General features: G+C 49.4%; 1 protein-coding gene across 8 annotated transcripts in view; it reads left to right on the top strand.

Moving 5' to 3' along the window:
• The window catches only part of KSR1 (kinase suppressor of ras 1), a 138,049-nt gene that overhangs the window by 67,787 nt on the left and 44,309 nt on the right, over positions 1-25,953 (top strand). For 7 of the 8 annotated variants that reach the window (XR_003765654.2, XM_029081955.2, XM_029081948.2 and 4 more), the window contains exon 2: positions 3,138-3,278. Coding sequence is in view for 7 of the 8 variants with exons in the window: in XM_029081955.2 (XP_028937788.1) it covers positions 3,138-3,278 (141 nt within the window). In the remaining variant the exon portion in view is untranslated. Of the gene's footprint in view, positions 1-3,137; positions 3,279-11,370; positions 11,618-25,953 lie in introns of those variants that run through there. The other variant, XM_029081952.2, reaches the window with a different exon arrangement.

The following is a 25,953-nucleotide window of genomic DNA, read 5'->3' as shown; positions in this document are numbered from 1 at the left end:
TTTCTACAGGAAATTGTGCAAGCAGAAAGCCTCAGTCATTCCAAGCAGGGTTTGGCAAGCTGGGAGTGGATAGGGGGAAATTTTAGTGATGTCAGTAGACCGTAACCTTTAGGATGTCAAGGAGGACAGTGATCACAACTTTCTCCAAGCATGGCGGAGCCACCGTCAAAGGCAGGGTACTTGGATGGTTACTGACCCCGGGGGTGGCATTTCTTATGGTCCCCAATCAGTCGATCCATCGGTCAGTTGTATTTGAGTGCTTACTGTGTGCATAGCACTACTAAACACTTGGGTGAGTAGAATGCAACAGAGGACCAGTTTACTGCCTGCAACAAGCTTATAGTGTAGAGTAGTGAGTTACGAAGCTCAGAACAAGTCATTGCCATCCTAGAGCAGAGACCAGCCCGACACAGATAAAGCCTGTGACCGGGGTGAAGGGGACTCTCTTTCTCTGGTGGAGGGCCGGTCCAAGGTGTGAAGCCAAAGTGTGGTGACACTTAAACTCAGGGACAGAAAATATTTCCAACGGAAACTGCAGGAGGTTAACATCAAAGTGGACCCGGAATGGAAATCATGTTTATTTTTTGTTTTAATTATGTGTCTGATCTCACCCCTCCCCAGGGCCAACAGCTTTTAGTTTATTGACGTTGGATTTTTGTGGAATAGGAGATTGGGTAGACTAAATGGCTGGAAGGAGAGTGCTTATCAGAGTCTTTGAAGCTAGTGCTTGTGCAGTGGGGATGTCAGATTTGGTAAGCATGACAAAATCGAGTTCCTGCATTCAGTAGACCTAGGGAATTGATATTCAGTGTCTTCATGACATTACAATAGAGAACATTGAATTTGGCCTGTTACCCAAATCAGGCTATGTTGGTATCTTAGCAGGACACTGTTAAAACTTCAAACATCGGAGTGAAATTAAAAAAGTTTTCTCCTTGGGCATGTATCTGGGCAAGGTTGATGCTGGTCCTTATTGCCTATGTAGTTGGATCATGATAGTGCTATTTGGTTAAAATGAGAATTGGAGTCCAGTGAACAGTGTGCAAGTAATAATAATTCATAATGGTATTTTACTGTGTGCCAGGCACTGTACTAAGTGCTGGGGAAATACAAGCAAATGGAGTTGGACATGGTCCCTGACCCACATGGGGCTCACAGCCTTGCTCCCCATTTTACAGATAAGGTAATTGAGGCACAGAGAAGTGAAGTGATTTGCCCAAGGTCACAGCAGGCAAGTGGCAGAGCCGGGATAAGAACCCATGACCTACTGACTCCCAGGCCCATGCTCTATCCACTATGCCTTGCTGCTTCTCAGAAGAAAAACTTACTTTGTGCCAAGCACTGTTCTAATCAGGTTGTCCCAGGTGGGGCTCATAGTATTAATCCCTGTTTTACAGATGAGGTAACTGGGGCACAGGGAAGTTGAGTGACTTGCCCAGAGTCACACAGCTGACAAGTGGCGCAGCCGGGTTTAGAAGCCACGACCTCTGACTCCCAAGCCTGTGCTCTTTCCGCTAAGCCACGCTGCTTTGATGTAGATGTGATCTCTGCCCACAAGAACTTTATAGTTTGCAGGGGAAGACAGACTTTAAAATCGATTAGAGATAGAGGAAAATAGAGTATAAGAATATTTACATAAATATTGTGGGGCCTGGATGAGCATCAGAGTTAAGGGATATACCGCCAAGTTCATAGTTAATGCAGTGGGGAGGGCGGATAAGTGAGATAAAGGGCTTAGTTGGGGGAGGTCTCTTGGAGGAGATGTGATTTTAGGAGGGCTTTGAAGGTGGGGAAAATGGTGGATGGACATATGAAGGGGTAGGGAGTCTCAGGCCTGAGGGAGGATGTGAGCAAGAGGTCAGCAGTGGGTTCGGTGAGATGAATTTACCGAGAGTAGGTTGGTGTTTAAGGGAGTGAAGTGTGCGGGCTGAGTTGTAGTAGATCTATTGAAAGAACTATATCTATGATTCTACTGATCAATTTTGCTGGTATCGATTCATGACTACTTGTTTTGCTGTCTCCCCCTTTTAGACTGTGAGCCTGTTATTGGGCAGGGATTCTCTCTCTCTCTCTTGCTGAGTTGTACATTCCAAGCGCTTAGTACAGCGCTCTGCACACAGTAAGCGCTCAATAAATACGATTGAATGAATGAATGAATGCTGCTACTTCTACTCCTACTATTTATTGAGCTACCTGAGGGAAGCGGGTTGCAGCCAATTGGTTGAATAAGACCAATTCCACTGCACCGAAGGAAGCCGGGGCTCCTACCCAGTGGTCGCCATCTGAGATCTTCCTAGCCTGTTGGGAGGCAGGGGCCCAGGGCTGTTGCAATATTCAAATAATATTTTAAAACTTAAAGAAGCATAGTACTTGTGGTGGCTCTGTCCTATCCCTCCTTCCCTTCCTCCTCCTCCTCCAGAGCAAGGTTGGAGGTGAGCTGGTTTGGGTTAGTGAGAAATGAGGGCGGCAGCTCTGCCTCTTGAGAACAGAAGTCTTGATGGATGGGAGTCTGCAGAGATCCCCCCGAGAGATCACTGGGGTGAGGTCCACCTTCTCTCTGCTGTCACTCTCTCCGGGCGCCCATGATTTTTGCGTTGTCCCAGGACTCCCGCCTTCTAATAACTGAGCCACTTGTGGTGCTGTGAAGCTGAACGAAAATATGAAATTTGCCAGAGACTGCAAATGGCAGTTAGGATTGGAACAGTGCTCAACTTTGTGTTTTTTGGTTTTTTTAATTGTATTTAGTGCTTATGATATTCCGGGCACTGGGGTAGATATAGGGTGGTCATATTGGACAGAGTCCCTGTCCCATATAGGGCTTGGTATCAATCCCCAATTTACAGATGAGGTAACTGAGGCCCCGATAATTGAAGTGACTTGCCGAAGGTTACACAGCAGACAAGAAGCTGAACTGGGATTAAAACCCAGACCCTCCCCCTCTCAGGTCCACGCTCTTTCCACTAGCCCACTCTGCTTCTCCCTCTCCTCTTTCCCCTTGTCTGGGACAGGGACGAAATCCAGGAGGGACCCAGGGGTCAGAGTTCCCCATCTGTCTCCGGGGGCGGGCTGAGGGCTCTGGGTCGGCCCTTCGGGGCAGGCCCCGACTTAAACGTTCCGCTCTCTGGATTCTCCAACAGGCAAAACTGGTTCGGTACATTAGCAAGCAGCGGCAATGCAAGCTCAGCGTGTCTCCCAGGGAAAGGACGGCAGAACTCAACAGCTACCCGAGGTTCAGCGACTGGCTGGACACCTGTGACCTGACGACTCAGGTGGTCCAGGTAAGCCCCTGTGCCCAGGGCCCAAAGTGACCTACCGCTTCGGGGAGGGGAACGGGCCATTCCTCCGTCGCCTCTTAAGCCATGGAAGCCAGTTCATCCGGAACCGGGCAGGGGTCAGGGTTTTCAATCAGAAGGACTCAAGCTTTTAAAGGAAGTTCTCATTAATAATAATTTTGGTATTCGTTAAGCGCTGACTGGGTGTCCAGCACTGGGGTAATGCAAGATGATCAGCTCAAACGCGTTCCCCGTCTGATGCGGACTTCAAGGTCTGAGAGAGAAGGAGAACAGAGATTGAGTCCCCATTTTACAGATGAGGAAATTGCGGTGCTAGAAAGCAAAGCGACTCGCTCAAGGTCACGTGGCAGTCAAGTGGTGGAGTTGGGATTAGAACCCAGTTCTCCTGACTCTCAGTTCTGTACTCTTTTCTTTAGGCCATTCCACGTCATTTTCAATCATATTTATTGAATGCTTACTGTGTGCAGAGCACTGTACTAAGCTCTTGGGAGACTACATACCTAGGCAAGACCCTTGTCAAAACCTTGGCCAGGGAATCTGGACCCGCTGCTGCTTTTCTACATGACCTTGAGCAAACCACTCAACCTCTCTGCTCCTCAGTTTTCCTCCCTCCCTGAAATGGGACACATCATTTTGACTTTAAGGAGACATTGAGGGAGAGGGAATTTTTTTTTTTGAACTTCTTCAAATAGAGCTATGTAAATGAACTGCCTAATGCTGCTTTTCAGGGGTATTTTGTCTCTTCTTCCCCTCTCTCTCCCTCCTCCCCACCCCCCCCCACCCTCTTTCTTTTTGTCTTCAAAACCCATGCCTGTGCTCTGTTTCCAGCTGTATGGTCACAAGTAGGAAAGAGAAGCAGTGTGGCTTAGTGGATAGAGCACAGGCCTGCGAGTCAAGACAGCCTGGATTCTAATCTCATCTCCATCACTTGTCTATTGTGTACCCTTGGGCAAGTCACTTCACTTCTCTGGGGATTATTGGGGATTAAGCCTATGTGGGGCAGGGAATGTGTCCATCCTGATGAGATTGTGTCTACCCCAGTGCTTAATTCAGTGTCTGGCACATAATAAGCACTTAAATACCATGAAAAAAGCGTTGGGGTATGGGAGTGAGTCATGGCCTAGTGGAAAGAGCCTGGGGATCCAGAGCCTGGGTTCTAATCTCAGCTTTATTATTTGGTTACTGTGACCTGAACCGGTCACTTAATGCCTCAGTTTCCTTATCTGTAAAAAGGGGATTAAAATAACTGTTTCCCCTCCCTCAAAGACTGATCCCCCTGTGGGATAGGGACTGTGTGAGATCTGCTTATAGTCCAGCTACTCCAGTGCTTAGGGCTATGCTTGGCACATTAGTGCTTTAACAATTACTATTATTATTCCCAAGAGAAGAACTAGAGGCTCCCAAGGCCTAAGCCAAAAGTACAGCAGAAAACAGGATAGAGGAGTGTTGGTTGACTTCTAGGAAGTTCCCAATCACTAGTCTGTGTTCCAGGTGGGGAGTGTTGGAGTTAGGTTGAAACTGAAAGAGACCAGGGTGCACTCAAATGAGAGTTTGGATTGAAAATGGGAAAAGCCATTTCCAGGAACCTGCTGTGGCCTCCTGGTTGCTGAAAGGACACTGTCTTTTGGCAGGGGGACCTGGAGACAGGTGGAAAGGTGTGGAGTTGGTGGGCCTGGTTGTGTTTTGCTTTGTCTTTAATCAGAACTGTCCCTCAGGCTTGGCCCTCCCAACCTGGTAGGGCGAGTCAGGGCAGAACTAGTATCTCAACGATTCCCCGTGGCTCTGATCTGGGGTTGGAGCAAGCCTGCAGTCTCGCGTTTCGAGGAGAGAAGGGTTAGAGTTAGCAGGAGTTGGTGTGTACCCACATGTACACGTGCAGCACACACAGTAGTGGTGTCACGACCCCATCTCCAGTGACGAGGCAGGACGATTTACGGGAAAGCAGTTCCTTAATAGATTCAAAGCATTTCAGGCTTCCAGGGTGGGTGGGGGCAGTGGAGCGAAACTGGGCTTGGCTGTTTCCTGCTTTGGGCTGCTGCTGCCACCGCCATCTCCCGCTTCCCGGTCTGCTGTGGCAGAGCGGGAGTTGGGATGGCAAATGGGCCGGTATGGCGCCCGGGAAGCAGTGTGACCCAGTGGAAAGGGCTCAGGGCTGGGAGTTGGGAGACCTCTTGTCTCCTGGGTGACCAAGTTACTAAGAGTATTGTCTTCCTGATCTGCAAAATGGGAATCAAATACCTGTTCTCCCTCCATCTCAGACTCCGAACCCCATGGGGGATGGGGATTGTGTCCGTACCTATTGTCTTGTGTCTGCCCCAGCGCTTTGCTTAGAGTAGCTACTTAACAAATACCTTATCAATCAAGCATATTTATTGCGTGTTTACTATATGCAGGGCACTGTACTGAGCGTTTGGGAGAGTACAGATACAACCAAATTAGCAGATACGTTCCCTGTCCATAACAAACTTGCAGTCCCTACTCATTGAGAAGCAGCATGACCCTAGTGGGAAGACCACAGGCCTGGAAGTCAGAGGACATAGGTTTTAATCCCAGCTCTGCCACCTTTCTGCTGTGACCTTGGGCAAGTCACTTTACTTCTCTGTGCCTCAGTTACCTCATCTCTAAAATGGGGATTAAGACTGTGAGCCCCATGTGGGATAGGACTGTGTCCGACCCGATTACCTTGTATCTACCTCAGTACTCAGAATGGCGCTTGGCACAAAGTAAGCACTTAAAAAATACCACTATTATTATTATTAATGAGAGGGAGCAAGTGCTTAATACTGGTTTTTCCCAAGTCCCTTTTTAAACCCTTTCACTGGCCCAGGAGGGAACATCTGAGCATCTGCTGGGTACAGCCCTCTGCAGTAGATCTGTATGCAAGCCCGGCAGAAACAAAAGTCATGTTCTAAAGCAACAAGGAGCTCACACTGCGAGAAGAACCCCCACTCCTCCATCCCAATAAGCGCAACGGCCTCGGTTGAGTGGGAGAGACTAGACCTGGCCAGGGTTGGGTGAGGAGATAATAATAATAACTGTGTGGCATTTGTTAAATGCTTACAATGTGCCATGCACTGGGATAGTAAAAGATAATGAGGTCCCACAGTCTAAGTAGGAGGGAGAACAGGGATTGAATCCCCATCTTGCAGATGAAGAAACCGAAGCACATAGCCAAGTGGCTTGCCCACGGTCCTGGAGGTGCTGGGATTAGAACCCAGGGCCGTGATTTTTCCACTAGGCCATATGCATGAGAGGAAGCAGCAGGCCAGCCGGGCGTGGAGTCTCCCCGGGACATGGAAAGCACTGGCTCAGAGGACCCTCATGGGACACAGCACCCTAGGGCTGAAAATGACTTAGACGAAGCCAGCAACCCGAGCAAGATAAGGGAAGTGACAGAGTATAAGGACAAGGACAGGTTCACAAAGGCTATGGGAGTAAGTATCCATAGCTCTGAAATGGGGGTTTATTTTAGTGACTCTTCCAAATGAAATAATTATTTTTAAGTGTTTACTATATGCCAAGTACTATACTAAGTGTTAAGATTGCTACAAGAAAAATGATCAGGCACTGCTCCTCTCCCATGGGCAACTCATAGGCTCAGTGCGGAATGGGAGGGGAAACAGGTTTACAAATGAGGAAACTGCGGCAATGAGAAGTTCAGTGATTTGCCCAAGGTCACACAGCAAGCAAGTTGCAAAGTCAGGATTAGAACCTGATTCCCAGGCCTCATTCTTTTCCCACTAGGCCACGCTGCTTCTCTTTTTTGCATGTTTTTTTTTTCTTCCCAACGTTTTCATTAGGTCTTTGTTGGATTATTTAAGTATGATTTTTGCACAGGCTGGGGCTCCAGATAACTTTTGTGGTGCTAAAGTTAATCAGGCTCTGTCAGTAACTCCCAACCCGTTAGGTCTGGAAGAGGGAAACCAAAACACTAATATGAACGGCCAGCTTTGTTGGTTCTCAATCCCTCTGGGGCTCTGCGGACATCCCCAGTTAGGGCCTAAGCCTCTAGTGGGCTGGGAGTTGGTCATTCGCTGGTGCTCCTTCTGCTGTCCTTCTCAGCACCTTAGTGTAGAGTGCTACGCTCTCAGTAAATACTAGTGCTGCTGGTACTCTGAGGAGTGTTCCTTACCACTGATTGAAGGGTTTGGAAGAAGGAAATTCAACTGCTAAAGCTCAGGTTGGGGTCTGGGATACTTGAGTCCTGCAGCTCATCCTTGGCTTCTGCAGGCTTGAAGATCCATTTGGATTTGGGGGGGACTTTTTTTTCTCTCCCTTACTCAGTTGAAAAGTCAAGATCATCTCTCCTGAGAGTGAACCTTGTTTTCTGAGAGGGACACAGGAGAGATGCTGAAGCTAAGTGATGGCTTTTATCAGTCAATCAGTGGTATTTATTGAGTGCTTACTGTCGGCAGAGTCTGCTACTAAGCGCTTGGGAAAGTTCAGTATAATAGAGTTGGTAGTCACGTTTGCTAACCACAATGAGCTTACATTCCGGAGCGGGAGATTGACATTAATATAAATAAATTACAGATATGTATGGAAGTGCCATGGGGCTGAGGGTGGGGTGAATAAAGACTGCAAATCCAAGTGTAAGGGTGATGCAGAAGGGAGTGGGAGAAGAGGAAATAAGGGCTTAGCTGGGGAAGGCCTACTAGCAGAGATGCGCTTTTAATAAGGCTTTGAGAGTGGGGAGAGTGGTCGTCCCATGACAGTCGGGGGTGAGAATCTTTTAAACCAGTCCTGCAGGGAAGGAAAGAGGGCTGAGAAGGGAGAGCCTCTGCAAGCTGTGTTTAGAATACTGAAGATGAACAACCAGTTAAGCTGTCTCCCCAGCAGAGACGCACAGGCCGCCTTCTTGCAGGTAGACAAGAACCAGGAAACAAAGCTGACCTAGCTGAAAGTACGTTAATCCCAGCTCTGCCATTTGGCTGCCATATGACCTAGGGTGGGTCACTTCTCCAGGCCTCAGTTTTCTCATATTTAAAGTGGGGATTCAGTACTCTCCTCCTTCTCCCTTAGACTGTGCGCTCTGTGAGGGACAGGGACTGTCTGATCTGATTGTACTGGATAGACCCCATTGCTTGGCACACTGTGAATGTTTTACAAATTGTAATTATTATTATTATTGTTATTATAACTATTAGGCCTATGTCCTATTCTGGGCTAGGGCCTCGGCTCATTGCTGGGGGTGGACTAGCAAGAGCAAAGACTCATGTTCCTGTACCTTCCCTACACTATATGGAATGATTTGTTGTTCAGACATCAGTCTTTGCTGCTAAACCTGTACTCTTGGCTCTAAACCGAGGAACAGCTTCCTTTTAAATGAAAGCAGACACCTGAAAAAAGACACCCTTCCTTCCCTGCTCTACCAGGGACAACGGGGACTGCGAGAGAGCCAAGACTGAGTCACTGACACCGTGCTCATTTGCAAAGTGAACCCAGTGTCTCCAAGGTTTTCTGGGGACAGCCTTGCTTTTGTGGTGAAGTGTGCGTGTGCAGGGGCCTGGAGCGGCCAGCCTATGGTCCTCTAAGATTGGTCAGGTAAATGCCACAGCGCTTTGCTCCACGGATTCAGTAAAGTATCTTTGTCTTCACCAAGCCTGGGGAGCTCTTGATGTCAACTAAAGCAGAGGTATTAGATTGTGAAGTGACAGAGAGGGCAGAGGCAGAGTGGCTTCTGGGAATAGGAGGCTGTCTAGAGACCCTTGAAGGTGGGCAGCCCCCTGTGCCAAGACAAGAGCCTCTCCACTCCAGTCGTGGTTTCCGGTGGGACCATTTTTCTTGTCAAGTGGTTTCTTTGTCTCTCTTGAGCATTTCAGGCATATACTCAGTCTTTTCAATAATCTTTCTAGTCTCCAACCCTGGAGTTAGGCATGCTGGGAGAGAGAGACAGAGAGAGAGTGTGTGTGTGTGTGTGTGTGTTGGTAACTGGGGGTGGAGGTGAAAGAGCTTATGGAGGCCAGCAGGAGTGAAACAGATTTCCCTGGTCAGTCAGCCTGAACATGAGAGACAGGAGTAGAACTCAGAAACACTGGCCTGTGCCTACCTGAGCTCCTAAGGTGGCGATGCACCAAAAAGAAGCCGTTTTCCTCTACTTCCCCCAAGCTGCTCTTCCTTCTGGAACTGGATCCAAAATAGTATGGCTTATCCATTTTATATCCATCGGGGCAGTAGTCTCACCTCACTCATTTAGCGTGCCTGGCCAGGCATTGGGTTGCAGTTCAGGTAGCCCTAGTGGGCAACCGCCTCCTGCAGCAGCACGGCTGCCAAGTTTCCAAGCTGGTGCTTGTTTCTAGGGCAACAGCCCGTGCTTCAGTGGGAAGGAATGTCTCTGCCGCCTGGCTGTGAAAATGCTTCAGGGAATGTAATGAAAAAGCCCCTAGGGTGACTGGCTGGTTTCTGGCTTGCCAATGCTCCATAGCTTTCTCCTCCTTCATGGGTTCTGGAACTTACCCGCTCCACTGTTTCCTCCCTCCCCCCACAGCTTCTGGATATCTCCATTCCTTGAAGGGATGGTGGGAAGGTGGAAACTCACCTGGATACTCAGAGACTTCCTGGCCCTTCTTTCTCCTCATCCCTGCCACTTAAAATCACCAAGGAATGGTTATGCTTAATATGGGATTGGAAGTCGGAAAGCAATTTAATAATTCAACCCCTTCCCGTCCCCACCTTGAATTTCCTCAACTAGTTCTTGTGCTGGGCAGGGTCACAGAATCTCCATGGAAAAGGTCACAGTCCTTTAAGGATTTTATCCTTGTCATCCTCAGAGCCTGCCTCTGAGGTGGAGCATGGTAAGAGCTGTTCCCGTCATGCAACTGGAGAAACTGAGGTGCAGATCGGTTGCTATGCTCACCACATAAATCAGGAGAGAAGCTAGGTCCAAGACAAATGTCCCATATGCCCTCTGCTTCACCCCTCAGATTCCCAGCATCCAAAAATTTCTCCCTCCATGGCTTCCTCTCCCTCCCCATTTCCACTGCCACTTTCTTCCCTAGTCTCGGCAGGTGGCAGAGCTTCTTTTAGTTAGTACATTGGACCTCAGAGTCCTGGGAGGGTGCAGAGGTGATGGAACTGGTCCCCAAATGAGCTCTCCTCACCTTCGGGGTGGGTGCAGCAGGCATAGGGTGGGCACGGTGGCAATGAGCAGAGCTTGGGGGCTATTGAGTTGACTCACATGCTGGTGCCTTGGCACTGAAAAGACACTAGGAAGGCCAGAGCATTTGCATGAGATAGGGCCGGGTCATGCCACTTAATTCATCCCGTGAGAAGTCTCGAGGAGCCGGTGGGCCAGTGACATTGGTCTGGGCCAGGCAGGCTGGGGCCTAACTGACCCAAGGTGATTCGATTCTCTAACGGCAGGCTGGGAGGGAGAAGAGATGACTTCCCCATCCCACTCTGAACACAAGAGCGGCTTGTTTTCCTCCAGTTTCAAGAGCTGCACAGGTTTGGTAGAAGGCAGCTATGGAAACGCAACCACCATCTGCCCAGATGCAGCTGGTGCCAACGACTCTGTCTCGGCCCTGGGCAGGTGACACTTCTCGGGTGGGCAGGGGGTTGCTTCTGGACTCCTGGATATGTCTCTCCCTCTCACCGGAGTGGCCCCTTCTGATCTCTCTGCCTCGATCTTTCCATCTGAAAACGTGGGAAAACCTCCCAGGAAGCAGAGGGTGGAAGGAGAGGGGGCAAGTGAGGAATTAGTTGTCAAGAGGCTTGACGAGCCCATGGGGAAGAGGATTGAAGGGATCAGGTGTTTTATTTTCTGTTATCATTAGAACAGGCAGAGTTTGGGGCCCGCTCTCTGTGTCCATCCACAGTGGCAAAGGGGGTCCCCAGACTGGTTTGAGGGCTGCAGGTGAAAACCCAGGGGATTCCCCAGAAAAACAGATTGGGGTTTCAATCACCCAGGGCCCAGCACTTGCAGAGGCCAAAAATAGCCCCACTGCGGACGAGGCCAAGAGCCCTGCGTGACTCTCTCATGTCTGAACCGGAGCACCTGTTCTCGTCGCAAACATTTGCTGACTCACATGGCCTATTTTGGCCCCCGTGACTTCCCTGCAGTCATTCCAGCATGGGGTAGGCTCCGCGTCGCTGACCTCAGCCCCTCACCAGAAAGCGACGCTTCCGAGCAGAGGACCTTATGGTGGCGGTGGCCGCCGGGAGGCTGTAGTTTGGTCCGAGGGGAAGGCTGGAGGGTCCCTTCTGCCGAGCACAGCCTTTGACATTGGGCCGTGGCTAAGGCCCCAGCACAGATGGGAAACTCCCACCCTGTGGTGCCGCCGGGAGCGAGAGGGCGATGCTGTGAAGAGCTGGTCACCCCCCAGGTAGGTTGTCCCCCACCTTCCGAGGATCCCAGAACAGTCCGGGGAAGGGAGGTGCCTTTTTTTTTTCCCTTTAGTGTCGACAGCATGGTCTAGTGGACAGTGCGAGGGCCTGGGAGTCAGGACCTGGGTTCTAATCCCAGGTCCACTATTGGTCAGCCTTGTGACAGTGGGCAAGTCACTTTACTTCTCTGTGCCTCAGTTGCCTCATCGGTAAATTGGGGATTAAGACTGTGAGCCTTATGCAGGTCAGGCACTGTATCCATCCTGATTACCCTGTACTTATCCCATTGCTTAGAGGAGTGCCTGGCCCATAGTAAGTGCTTAACAAATATCACAATTATTATTATCCCTCTAGACTGTAAACTTACTTTGGGCAGGGAATGTCAGTTTATTGTTGTATTATACTCTCCCAAGCATTTAGTACAGTGCTCTGCAAACAGTAAGTACTCAAATATGACTGAATGAATATATTATATTAATGTTTGTCTTCCCCTTTAAACTGACAGCTTGTCTTCCAGCTCTTTTGTATTGTACTCTCCCAAGCGCTTAGTGCAGAACTCTGCATACAGTAAGTACTCAAATATCATCGATTGAAGCCAGCACTGTAGGCTATTTTATGCTTTTTCATGTGCCCTCACTGTCCCCAACCTCCTGGGTGCCTTATAGAATTTGGTCCAGAAGCTGAGTCGGCCCTCCCTGAGTTGACTTTCTATGGTAGAAGCTTTTATTTTTTAAATGGAGAGCTCAGGGGCTGGGCATGGCAAGATGTCCAAGTTGCTCAGGGCTTGGATTGTAAGCTCTTCGAGGGCAGGGAAGTACAGGGTGCTCAGTCAATTAATATGATTGAATGAATTAATGGCATTTTTATTGAGCCCTTATGGTGTCCAGAGCATGTACTAAATGCTTGGGAGAATACAACAGAGTTGGTAGGCATTATCCTTGCCTTCAGTGAGCTTTTACAATTTAGTAAATCCACAATGTAATAAGCACTATTGAGTGCTTGAAGTCACATGGTCGTTTCCAGAGATAATGTTCCAAATTTTTTCCTTTTTCCCCACTTGCTTCCAAAAAACATCATTAAGCCTTTCACGTGTGCACTTTGCTGTCTGCTCACCTGTGGCCTTTGGGTAGATGGGAAAATCAGTGAGGAAGTTCGAGGCCGGTCTAGACGAGAGTGGCTTTGATATGCCCGGGACCATAGTCAGCCGTGCCTGAAACCAGCGACCAACTGGAGTTGCACTGAGAGGGCATGAGCACCTGTGACTCTGAGGGTCTCAGAAGCCAGTCGTAAAGGGGATGGAGGTCCTTGTTGCTTGTTACAGACCTGTTGGAGTAGTAAAAGGTGCTCGGGAGGAAGTGCTGCCTACTGGAAAGAGAGAAGTCCTGGGTGTCTGGAGGCCCTTGTTCTGGTTCCGGCCCAGCCACTTGTCTGGCCTTAGGTAGGTCTTTACTCTTTTTGGACCTCAGTTTCTTCCTAAAAAGTGCCCTTTGTACCTCTTAGGTATTCGATAATCAGACTGGACAGAGTCCCTGACCCACACCCTGTTTACTATCTATCTTGGTGCTTTGCCCAGAGCTTGTCAACAAAGTGAGTGCTCTTAAAATGCAATAATAATAATAATAATCCTATGAATTTAGGCTCTACTAGGTGTAATTTATTCTTTCTTTGCAACATTGGGAAGTGGAGAGAATTTTTTTTAATGATGTTTAAGCACTTACTATTTGCCATGCTCTGCACTAAGTGTTGGATTAGATACAAGGCACAATCCCTGTCCCACATGGTGCTCACAGTCTAGTTAGGAGTCTAAGAGGCTCACAGCCTGAGTCGAGTTGCAAAACCTGTATTTTGAATAAGGCTTCCACGCTAGATATATAGGTAGGTGGGGTGGCTGTTGTGGGGAGATGGGGTGGGTGGAGAGGTCATTCCCCAAGCTTCCTGGTTTTTGAGGTTGGAAAAGAGACCCAACAGCAGAGTTGGGACTGAGACTCAAAGCAGTCCTGGTTTGCATCCAGAGAGTGGCTCACAACATGGGGCTCAGTGGTCAGCCAAACAGCTGGGTTGGTGAGCAAAGAGCAAAAATGGTAGTGATCTGTTTCCATTAGGGACGGAGTTGTAACCCTGACCGCTAATTAAGTATGGAATTGTTAAGCGCTTACTATATGCCAAGCATTGGGTATAGATGAATCAGATCAGACAGTCCGTGTTCCACGCTGAGCACACAGCCTAAAAGGGAGGTCTGGTCTTCCCTGGTTTACAGATGAGGAGAATGATGCTCAGGAAAGTCAAACAACTTGCTCAAGGTCACACAGGTATTTCCTGCCTAATCTCACCCTTTGTGGTCATTCCCTCTCTATCAGCCTCTTGTTTCTTCACCAGTCTAACCACTCATAATTTATTTAATTGCTTGCTTTGGTTCATAACATTTCAATCAATCAGTGGTATTTGAGTTCTTACTATGTGCAAAGCACTATACTAAGTGCTTGGGAAAGTACAGTAAGCAGAGTTGGCAGACATGTTCCCTGCCCACAAGGGGTTTACAGTCTAGAGGGACAGATACAAACTCACACTCTTTCCTTGAATTCTGCTCTCCCAAGCACTTCATACAGTTCTCCAGGGCACAGTAGGTATTCAGTAAAGATTAGTGAAAGAATAAATGCCATTGTTGTGATGATGTTGCATCTTGGGTAGGTCTCTGAGACCCTTGAATTTTTTTCATTGTTCATGATGAATAGTTAAGTACACCTACTGGTGAGGTCAGGTTACAGATGAGTGACAGTAATGTTGGGTGGGCCTTATTGCTGAACGTTTCTGCGGTGTTTGCTGTATTTTTGAGGTGGAGTCAAAGGTTCCCCTGGGGTGGTCTACTTGCTGTTGAAGGTTGGGCTGGACAGTCTTCCCTTTGAGTCGTGGCTCACCAGCCTGTCCTTAATCAGTGCCACTTTTGAGTGCTCACTGTTTGCAGAACACTGTACTAAACACTTGGTAGTGCAGTATAACAGAGATGGTAGATGTGTTGCATGCCCACACGGAGCTTACTCTCCTTGGCAAGGCCCTCGGCCTGTTTAGATCCGATCCTGCCCGGATGGGATTGCCCTAGCGTGTTTCTCGTTTGTGGATATATGGCTGCAACTGGAGATCCCTGCCTAGTCCCAACCTGCCAGGGTGGTGAGAAAAGGGAGAAGAGTCTCTTGGGAGACTTTCTCTGCATGGAGCGGAGAGGTAGTGTGTCGCGAGATGGGGTTGAGGGAAGCTCATGTCTCCTCCCCTGCCAATCTTGTCGCCTTCCAGCAGGTTGAACTCTGTTTGCTCCCAGAGCAGTGCTCTCTTGGTTTCAAGGGAATCTCACCGCTCTGATTGTAGAGCTCTGCCCTGCGTGCATTGAAGAAGAGTAATTAGAAAGATTAGGGCAAGACGTGGGTGGACCGTTTGTAACTGGATTAAAAGATAGGAGGAAGGACCTGCCAGGGAGACTCGGAGGTGAGGCACAGGTGAAGAGTGCATTAAGATCAAGAGTAGCAAATTGCACCTTTCTTCTAGTCATTAGCAGTCCCAGGCTGGTCGAATTTCAGTGGGTCCTACCTGAAACCTATGCCCCCCCGCCTCTAGAAGAGAGGGTGTCACTTGTTAGAACTATACCATCCTCTTTTCCCACCAGTTCTTGCTCCTTCCTTGGCTCTCCCTTCTTCTGCTTCAGCAATAATCATGCTGGTGTTTAAGCATCTTCTATGCACCAAGCACTGTACTAAGCAGTGGAGTAGATTCTCAGGTAAGATGCAGTACCTGCTGCATACGGGACTCAGTTTAAGTAGGAGGGAGAACGGGTGTTAAATCCCCCTTTTACAGATGGGGAAATGGGACACGGGGAAATGAGGCAACTTAATCAAGGTCACGCAGCTGGCAAGTGGCAGAGCCGAGATTAGAACACCGGTCTTTTGGCTCTCAGTTTCGGGCTCTTTCCACTACAAGTGTTGAAGGGGAGGCTTGGAAGGAAAGGGTTTCTGAACTGGGCTTGAACTGATTGCTGTAGATGGGTAAACACAATGTTCAGTAGTGGGGAACTCCAAATGGCCTGAGTTTACTCATCTCTTCTGGATTGAGGGTCTCAGGGCTGCCAGGCTCAAAATAATCAGGCGGTTCCTATTTCACTTCAAATTTCCTGACCCAGCTTCGAGACTTAAGAACCTGAAAGACCCTGGCATTCCCCCACTAACTTTTTCTGGGGAATGTCCATGCTTACATCAAGACCTTCATGGTTGGCTGGCGACATAGATGTGAAAGGGACTTCCAGAGTTCATCTAGTCCAACCCCCTGCTTCCAGGCAAGGCAACGTGCTGTGGTTGGGAGGCAGGCTGGCACAGAAGTAGCTGTATTGCTGAGAACCCAGATGTTGACCAGTTGGGTGAGAATGATAATAAGTGGTAGTTGTTAAGCACTTACTATGTGCCAGGAACTGTACTAAGCACTGGGGTAGATACAAGATAGTCCCTGTCCCACATGAGGCTTACGTTATAAGTAGGAGAGAGAACATACTTTTTATTGCCATGTAAATGTGAGGAGAGAAGTGAAGAGGCTTTAAATATGTTTGATTATTGAGCATTATAGCAAGTGCTTGAGAGAATATAGCACAATATAACAGCCACATTCCTTGTCTGCAGCATTTACAGTCTAGAGGGGAAGACCAATGTCGATATAAATAAATTACAGATCTGTGCATATATTCTGGAGTCGAGGGTGTGGTGTGGTGTGGAGGGCTTAGTCAGGGAAGCCCTCTTGGAGGTGATGTGCCTTCAACAAGGCTTTGAAGGTGGGGAGAATAATTGTCTGGTTTTGAAAAGGGAGGGTGTTGCAGGGCATGGGCAAGAGGTCAGGGGTGAGGTAGATGACAATGAGGTACAGGGAGTAGTTTGGCATTAAGAGGAGCAAAGTATGCAGGCTTAGTCATAGTAGGAGAGTAGCAAAGTAAGGTAGGAGAGGGCAAGGTAATTGAATTATTTAAAGCTGATGGTAAAGAGTTTCTGTTTGCAGAGATGGTGGGCAACCCCTGGAAGTTCTTGAGTGGGGAAATGTGGACTGACTGTGTTGGGAGCAAAATGATCGGGACAGTAGAGTGAAGTATGGACTGGAGTGGGGAGAGACAGGAGGCAGGGTGGTTGGCAAGGAGGCTGATTGAGTAATCGAGGTAGGATAGGATAAGTGCTTGGATTAACACGATAGCAGTTAGGAGAAGAAAAGATGGATTTTAGTGATGTTGTGAAGGTAGAACTCCTTACCGTCAGTTTTAAAGCACTCAATCACCTTGCCTGCTCCTACCTCACCTCACTCCGTCTCATCAGGCTACCCAAGCCGGCAGAGGCAGAATAGCCTCCCGTCACAGCCATCGTAGCAATCCCTGCGATTGGCAGGAAACTGAGATTGGCCTGATGGGATCTATCCCCCTCCCCCAGCTCCGCAGGGATCAGCCCAGCCTGTGCATTTTAAACCACTACATATGTGGAGCCCACGGGAGTAACATAAACTTACTTATTTTCTCTTCCTCCTCTGCAATCTGCTCTGGGGACTTAGCTTCTTCTCTTAGTTCTTTTTTCTTCTTATTTTGTCATGCGGCCTCAGGGCTCAATTTTCCCCATCCAAGGTCATGGGGATTTCTGAGGAGGGTAATCTCCTTTTCTAGACTTAAAGAGTTTCCTTCAACTGGCAGCACTGGTATTGGGCTTTTCTAAAATGGAGCACTGGAGAGGAGTCGAAGCGTGGCTGGGAATGGTGGTGTTCATCATACCAGGGAGGGGGGGAAAGAGCCTCCCAGTACTTCAGACGGGAGGAATGCAGTCTTTGGGACCAGGAACTAATAATAGTAATAATAACTGTGGTGTCTGCTAAGCGATTACTATGTGCTGAGCTCTGTATTCAAGTTGGACATAGTCCTTGTCCCACTCGGGATTCAGCTGAAGGAGAAGGTGTTTAAAAAAAAAAAATATTAAATCTCCGTTTTACAGGTGAAGAAACTGAAGCTTGTGGTCACAGAGCAGGCTGGGGCAATATCCAGAAGTGGAACACAGAACTTCTGACTCCCAGGCCTGGGCTTTTTCCACCAGGCCATGCTGTGCTTCCCACAGGCTCTTCTTGTCTCTGGCACTGCCTCCAACCTAGGGCAAATCTTCCCATCCCTGGGCATTTCTGTCCTGGTCCTATGACAGGCCTCTCGGGGAGGAGTGACCCTCCGCCCCAACCTCACTCCCCTATCAGCAGCTTTGTGTCCAGTGATTTGTGTCCAAGCTGCCAAGCTTCTTGGGAGCGGGACCGTGCCAGCAACTTCCCCGCTCATCGCCATAGAAACCCCCTCACGTGGTTGACACAGGCAGTCGCTCCGGTCCCCAGCCCCTCCTTTTTGCTTCCCAGAATATCTGCCTATTCTTATCCGAGCCCTCGCCGCCCTCTCCCTGCTGTCTCAGCGGGAGGGAGCGTGGAACATCTGCGGGCACTGACCTGTCAACTTGTCTCTCGGGGCCACCCCTGGCTCGAGGTTCTGTGGGGGCGCGGGGGTTGTGGACTGGTGCAGTGGAACTCCCCCTGCCTTGGGTGCCCCCAACCGGCTCTCCAGGCTGTGAACCGGCCCCGGCTCGCTTGCCAAGTGACTCCTCCAATTTCAGCCCAGCTGACACTTGTCATTTGAGTTAGGGAGCAAGCAGGGTCTGTGGAAGACCAGTCTCTCCCTCACTCACTGGTGTAAAGGTTAGAGCACAAGCCTGGGAGTCATTCATTCATTCATTCACTCAATAGCATTTATTGAGCCCTTACTATGTGCAGAGCACTGTACTAAGCGCTTGGAATGAACAAGTCGGCAACAGATAGAGACGGTCCCTGCCGTTTGACGGGCTTACGGTCTAATCGGGGGAGACGGACAGACAAGAACAATGGCAATAAATAGAGTCGAGGGGAAGAACATCTCGTAAAAACAATGGCAACTAAATAGAATCAAGGCGATGTACATTTCATTAACAAAATAAATAGGGTAATGAAAATATATACAGTTGAGCAGACGAGTACAGTGCTGAGGGGATGGGAAGGGAGGTGGGAGGAGCAGAGGGAAATGGAGGGAAAAGGGGGTTAAGCTGCAGAGAGGTGAAGTGGGGGTGGTAGAGGGAGAAGGGGAGCTCAGTCTGGGAAGGCCTCTTGGAGGAGGTGAGTTTTAAGTAGGTCGTGGAGTCCGGAAGTCATGGGTTCTAATGCCATTTGTCTGCTGTGTGGCCTTGGGCAAATCGCTTCACTTTTCTCTGTGCCTCAGTAGTAGTAGTCAAATGCTGTCAAGTCGTTTCCAAATGATAACGACCCCTTGGATACACTCTCTCCAGACTTCGTATCTTCTGAGTCATTCCGGTGTGTGTATCCTTAGAGTTTTCAGTTACCGAAGTGCTTCAATTACCTCGTCTGTTAAATGGGGACTGAGGCTGTGAGTCCTACGTGGGACAGAGACCTTGTCCAACCTGATTTGCTTATATCCACCCAGGTGCTTAGTACGGTGCCTGGCATACAGTAAGCACTTAACAAATACCACTGTTATGTCCCTAAGGATGACTCTCCAGACCCCACTAGCCTGGTGGTCTCTGGGTTAAGGGCCTGGGGGTGGATTTAGTCCACCTGCCTCTGGTGCAGTGAGCAGTGAGTTTTTATTGAGCATAGACGGGATAGATTACACACAATACTCAAGGAGCTCTTATTTTGTTTCATAGCCTTGCACCTTTTTAGCTGCTTTTTAGCTAAAGTAGATCTTGTCCCCTGCAGGCGCTCCCTCCTCCTTGGAGATGGACCTGGGGGAAGGGAGGGCACTGCCCCCATAAAGGTTGAACCTTGAAGTGGTTTGTGAGGACAGAGCTCCCTGCCAAGGAAGTGTCCCCTTGCTGAGGCAGCTGAGTGGAAATCACCCGCAAAAGGAGCTGTCACCAGGTTGCATTGTTTCTAACCGTGCCAAGCTCAGATTAGCGAAGTGCCCTGGGCTTCCTCTGAGGGTAATGGGGAGGGGAGAGCTGGTTTTCCCCCCCTTCTCTTCCCCCTCTTTCCCATTCCCTAGCGAGGAGACCCCCTCACCGTACCCAGCCACAGTTGCAACATCACCTTACTCCTCCTCTCTGTATTTTGCCTGGGATTTTCCAGGAAGAAACGGCACTTGCCTCCATTTCAAACACAGATTCCCCAGGGCAGAATCCTAAATGACTGAGCAAGTACTGTGAGCTTGCTGTGGGCAAGGAATGTGTCCGTGTATTTTTGATTCGTACTCTCCCAAGGGCTTGGTACAATTCGCCGCACACAGTAAGCACTCAATAAATGTGATTGAATGAGGGAATATGCCCCAGCACGGTGCTGAGTGCTGGGGTTAGATATGGAATCATCAAATCAGACACAAGACCCTGTCTCCCACGGGATTCGTAGTCTGAGAGGTAGCAAAGGGGTATTTCATCCTGATTTTGCAGAGGAGGAAACTGAGGCCTAGATAAATGACATGGCTTGTTCTAGGTCACAGGCCAGTGGCAGAGCCAGGACTAGAACCTGTACTTTTACCACTAGAATCCTGTCACTGTTCTTGTTCTAAAGCCAGTTTAAAACTAGGTGGAAAAAGTAGGCCTACAAAGGTTGCAAATGTCTACTGCAACTTGCCAAGTGGAAAAACAAAGGGAGATTCTGCTCCACTCCCTTGAGTTTGCCATCTCTTTACAGCTTATCCTATAAGCAGGGCATCACGCCACCCTGCAGAGCCCCTGCAGACTTGGAGAGAATTCACTGCTCACTTTCTCATCATTAGGGATGGTGAAGGAAAATCAGCCTCTGGTCTAATGGAGAAAGAGGTGAAAAACATGTCCCTGGCCTCTGGTCTAATGGAGAAGGAGGTGAAAAACAGTCCCTGGCCGGGACTGGCCCACACGATTGCTCAGAGGCAGGGGAGGCGAACTTGAGGGTCAGTTGAGCGGGGGTTTTCCCAGCCCTGCGGAGCCTTAGGGAACCAAGAGCAGAGGTGAACCCTGATTCCTTATGGGAGGGGAAGTGGGGGAAAGTGCAGCAACACAGTATTTGGTTGGCTTGCAGTTATCTGTAATAATGGGGGTGAGGGACACTGGGGGAGAGATAGAGAGAGCCTAGATAAGTGAAATGTTCAGAATTTCAGTTTCAGCATCCTTCATCATCGATACCAGCGTCATGATCAGGTGACCGTGGCGGCCTGCTTTGAGCAGGGCACTCTGCTTTGCTCATGAGAAAGTTCAAAGCCGGGCCGGGGAAGGGGAGATGACCCACCCAGTCTGTTGACTTAAGCATCTTATGTTGAGATGTGCAGGGGAGGGGGAACAAAAAGGAAAAAAGTAACAATGAACGAACACGATAACGAGGAAAAAGCTCTGAGGCTCTCAGCTGTCCCACGGGAGGTGGGATAAGTTCTCCATTCAGTGGGTATCTTGCCTGTCACCCCAAATGCATTGTGAATGGGGTGAGGGGGTCAGGAGTGCGTGTGTGTAGGGTGCAGGTGCGCATTGGGATAGGGTGGGTGTTTAGAACCCAAGCATCTGAGGTCACAGTAAGTCTTGGGGTTCCCTTCCAGCATTAGAGATGGAAGACAGGGATGCTGGGGCTGTGCTTCCCCTAATGGGGAGTCAATGAATCAATGATATTTATTGAGTGTTGTGGTGAAGAGTTGTGAGTCACCTTAAAGGAAAGAGAAGCAGGGTCGGGCAGTGATATGTAAAGTGAGAGCTTGTGGGAGAGGAGGAAAGGGCCTGGGCCACTGAGGTCTTGGCTGCCCAAGTGGAGAGCTAACAGGAGAGGGCAAGGGCAGAACATATGTCTTCATGACTTTAGGTTTTATTTGGCAAAAAACGGGGCCTTGGGAAACAGACCATTATCTCGAATGAAGTGTTTGGGGCCCTTGACTTGGGAGTCCTGACTGGATAAAATTCTCCAGTCCATCTTGCAGGGCAGTGTGGGAAAGTGGACATGCACCACCCCCCTCCCACCATCTCATGAGTCTCCAGAAGCCATTTTTCCAGGAGGTTGTTAAGGCATAATTCAGGAGGCAGCAAGCTCTGTGGCCATTGTCTTCGTTTATTAGAGTGGAAGCTCCCCGAGGGTAGCTTCTATACTGTGTTTCCAAATGCCTAACAAGTGCCCAGCCCACAGGCTTTTGAAGATTGAAATGGTGATGATGATCGTAGGCTGCTGTAGCCTGATCACACTGCTGCCTGGGAAGACTATAACCTAGGCAGGGTTGGGCATCCTTTGGGCTGGAGGGCCGTTTAATGAGTTTTAGCAAGGCAGTAAGCACCGCTCACGTGAAGTATTTGATGTTCATGTTGTTGCATCATTTATTATATAAATAATCTTTCATGTCATTTCCACGTAACAACATGTTTGCTCTCCAAATGCAACTCAAACTCAATTCTTCAAGCCCTGCCCCACGTTCTTTGGGCTTCCCCATTGGCTAAACTTGGAATGTAGTGATCCATTCTTTGCTGATACTGAAGTTATGCTGGGAGGGATGCTTGAGGAGAACGAGTGACAGCAGGACAGCCAAACAGCTGCCGTATGGAGAGCTGGAATTGGGAAATCGAAAGCCTGGGGGCCGGATGAACGCAGTGCTTGCCGTTGCTGAGGTCAAACCAACCTGGCCCACGGCTGTTAAGAAGGGAGCGACTCTTCCAGCAAAAGCCTCATAATGAACGAACGATAAGGAGGCAAAAATACGAACAGCACCAGGCGCTGTAGGCAAAAAAAAATGTCAGCATGACAAGGAACGCTCTTTTTGCATACATGATGTGACTGTTTTCAGTCACACATGGAGTTAAAGGTGAATTTCATCAGTGGTCCCTCCCCTACTTTCCCATCCTTCCCTGCAGTATCCTCAGAGGAGATCTCCTCCCTCCTCGCAAGTGCCACCCCCTCCACCTGCGCCTCGGACCCCATTCCCTCTCACCTTCTTAAAACCATCGCCCCTGCCCTCCTCCCTTCCTTAACTTCTATTTTTAACCACTCAATCTCCAAGGGCTCCTTCCCCTCTGCCTTCAAACACGCCCACGTCTCCCCCATCCTAAAAAAACCCGCTCTTGACCCCACTTCCCCCTCCAGTTATCGTCCTATCTCCCTACTACCCTTCCTTTCCAAAATCTTAGAACGAGTCGTCTACAATCGATGCCTAGAATTCCTTAACTCCCATTCTCTCCTAGACCCCCTCCAATCTGGCTTCCGTCCCCTCCACTCTACTGAGACTGCTCTCTCTAAGGTCACCCATGACCTCCTTCTTGCCAAATCCAATGGCTCCTACTCCATTCTGATCCTCCTTGACCTCTCTGCTGCCTTTGACACTGTCGACCATCCCCTCCTCCTCCGTACCTTATCTCACCTTGGCTTCACGGACTCTGTCCTCTCCTGGTTCTCCTCTTACCTCTCTGGCCGATCATTCTCGGTCTCCTACGCTGGAGCCTCCTCCCCCTCCCATCCTTTAACTGTTGGAGTTCCTCAAGGGTCAGTTCTTGGCCCTCTTCTGTTCTCCATTTACACTCACTCCCTCGGTGAACTCATCCGCTCTCACGGCTTTGACTACCATCTCTACGCAGATGACACGCAGATCTACATCTCCGCCCCTGTCCTCTCCCCCTCCCTTCAGGCTCGCATCTCCTCCTGCCTCCGGGACGTCTCCACCTGGATGTCTGCCCGCCACCTAAAACTCAACATGAGCAAGACTGAGCTCCTCATCTTCCCTCCCAAGCCCGGTCCGCTCCCAGACTTCTCCATCACCGTGGATGGCACGACCATCCTTCCCGTCCCGCAGGCCCGCAATCTCGGTGTCATCCTTGACTCGTCCCTCTCGTTCACCCCACACATCCTATCCGTTACCAAGACCTGCCGGTTTCACCTCTACAATATCGCCAAGATCCGCCCTTTCCTCTCCACCCAAACGGCTACCTTACTATTACGGGCTCTCGTTATATCCCGGCTAGACTACTGTGTCAGCCTTCTCTCTGACCTCCCTTCCTCCTCTCTCGCCCCGCTCCGGTCTATTCTTCACTCCGCTGCCCGGCTCATCTTCCTGCAGAAACGATCTGGGCATGTCACTCCCCTTCTTAAACAACTCCAGTGGTTGCCTATCGACCTCCGCTCCAAACAAAAACTCCTCACTCTAGGCTTCAAGGCTCTCCATCACCTTGCCCCTTCCTACCTCTCCTCCCTTCTCTCTTTCTACCGCCCACCCCGCACGCTCCGCTCCTCTGCCGCCCACCTCCTCGCCGTCCCTCGGTCTCGCCTATCCCGCCGTCGACCCCTGGGTCACGTCCTCCCGCGGTCCCGGAACGCCCTCCCTCCTCACCTCCGCCAAACTGATTCTCTTTCCCTCTTCAAAACCTTACTTAAAAATCACCTCCTCCAAGAGGCCTTCCCAGACTGAGGTCCTCTTCCCCCTCTACTCCCTCTGCCATCCCCCCTTTACCTCTCCGCAGCTAAAGCCTCATTTTCCCCTTTTCCCTCTGCTCCTCCACCTCTCCCTTCCCATCCCCACAGCACTGTACCCGTCCGCTCAACTGTATATATTTTCGTTACCCTATTTATTTTGTTAATGAATTGTACATCGCCTTGATTCTATTTAGTTGCCATTGTTTTTACGAGATGTTCTTCCCCTTGACGCTGTTTAGTGCCATTGTTCTTGTCTGTCCGTCTCCCCCGATTAGACTGTAAGCCCGTCAAACGGCAGGGACTGTCTCTATCTGTTGCCGACTTGTTCATCCCAAGCGCTTAGTACAGTGCTCTGCACATAGTAAGCGCTCAATAAATACTATTGAATGAATGAATTCTTTGAAATCAAAAGACAACATCCTCCCACTTGAGATTCTGGGCCAGAGGCTGGGTTTGTTTACTTATTTTTTTCTTTTTTGTGTCCTCATCCCAGAGCTTATACAGTGCCTTGTACTCTTTGAGTGTTTGGTAAATGTCAGTAAGGACAAAGATGATGATGGAGGCAGGCACTCTACAAGCCAGGAACATACAATTAGGTAAAAGCACAAGCATGAACAACAGCGAGCTCTAAGTTTTAGATCCATGTGGAAATGCCGAGTTAGCTTTGGGGGCTTAGGGGGATGGTCTAACCAGGACTATGGGCTGGGGAGACAAGTTAATCAGAAGAGACTTCATGGTGTGGGGAGCTTTTGAGGGAATGAAGTTTAGAGTAAGAGTGGGAAGAAGCATGGGCTTGGGAAGTAGGGGGCTCAAAATCTAATTGTGGATCCATCACTTGCCTACTGCCCGGCCTTGTTTGGCCCTCAATTTCCTCATCTGTACAGTGAGCATTTAGTAGCTGTTCTCCCTTCCCCTTAGTCTGTGAGCCCCATGTGGGATAGGGATTCTGTCAGACCTGATGATCTCGCATCAACACTAGTGCGTAGTACAGTGCTTTGCACATAGTAAGCATTTAACAAATGCCACAGTAATAATAATTCCACAAGGCAGATGGTCCGAGCCCCACACGGGAGCCTAAGAATAGGTCAAGATATCAGTGACGAGGTTCGTTTGGCTGCTGATCCATCCCAGGAAGGCATATTTGCGGGCTCGTTTGATACCTGCTCTGGTGACCCGGCCCTGGCCTGCAACAACAACTGAGGGGGAGGGGAGGTCGTAGGGCTGGTTCCAACCGGCTCTCGGTGATCTGTGCCGCGAGGTAGCGTGGGAAACTGAAATCCACCGAGAATCCTCCAATCCAGTCACTTCAGAGCACAAGTGAAAGGCTCTGGTAGTGGGTGGGAGCTGGTGCTGCTGTTTTTCTCTGGGTATGATGGTGTAGACTCATTTCTCTGTCTCTGGCCCCTCACAGTAGCCTCTGGCTAATGATTGCTCTTATGCAAAACTCAGAGAGTGTGCGTACATGTGTGTATGTGTGTGTGTGTGAGAGAAAGAGGTGCAGTGTGGTATAAAGGAAAGAACATGGAATCGGGAGACCTTCGGTCAAGTCACTTTACGTCTTTGGCTCTCAGTGTCCTCATCTGTAGAGTGGGGAGAAAATACTTGTTTCTCTCTCTCAGACTGTGAGACTTTGACTTTCCACACCTACTAACGTTACCTGTTCTCTCCCCCATAACCCCGATAAACCTTTCATTCTTGGAACTAGCCTGAATGCTGGCCAGACTCTAGGCCTCAGCTCCTGCAGGATCAGAGTCTGTGCTGACCGGATCATAAGGGAGACCTTAAAAGCTGAAACAGACCAAGCTGAAGGAGACATCTCAATTTGACTAGAGACCCTACCTGGAAGCCACTCGGGAAAAGTTCTAGCCCAGGATCCCTGGTCCAGTCCAGTTGCTCCCGGCCCAGTCTGGCC

The sequence above is a fragment of the Ornithorhynchus anatinus genome, chromosome 17 (genome assembly GCF_004115215.2).
Source record: "Ornithorhynchus anatinus isolate Pmale09 chromosome 17, mOrnAna1.pri.v4, whole genome shotgun sequence".
In the NCBI taxonomy this organism is placed as follows: Eukaryota; Metazoa; Chordata; class Mammalia; order Monotremata; family Ornithorhynchidae; genus Ornithorhynchus; species Ornithorhynchus anatinus.
Note: the sequence above shows the minus strand (reverse complement) of the source record. Positions and strands in the feature narration are given on the sequence as shown.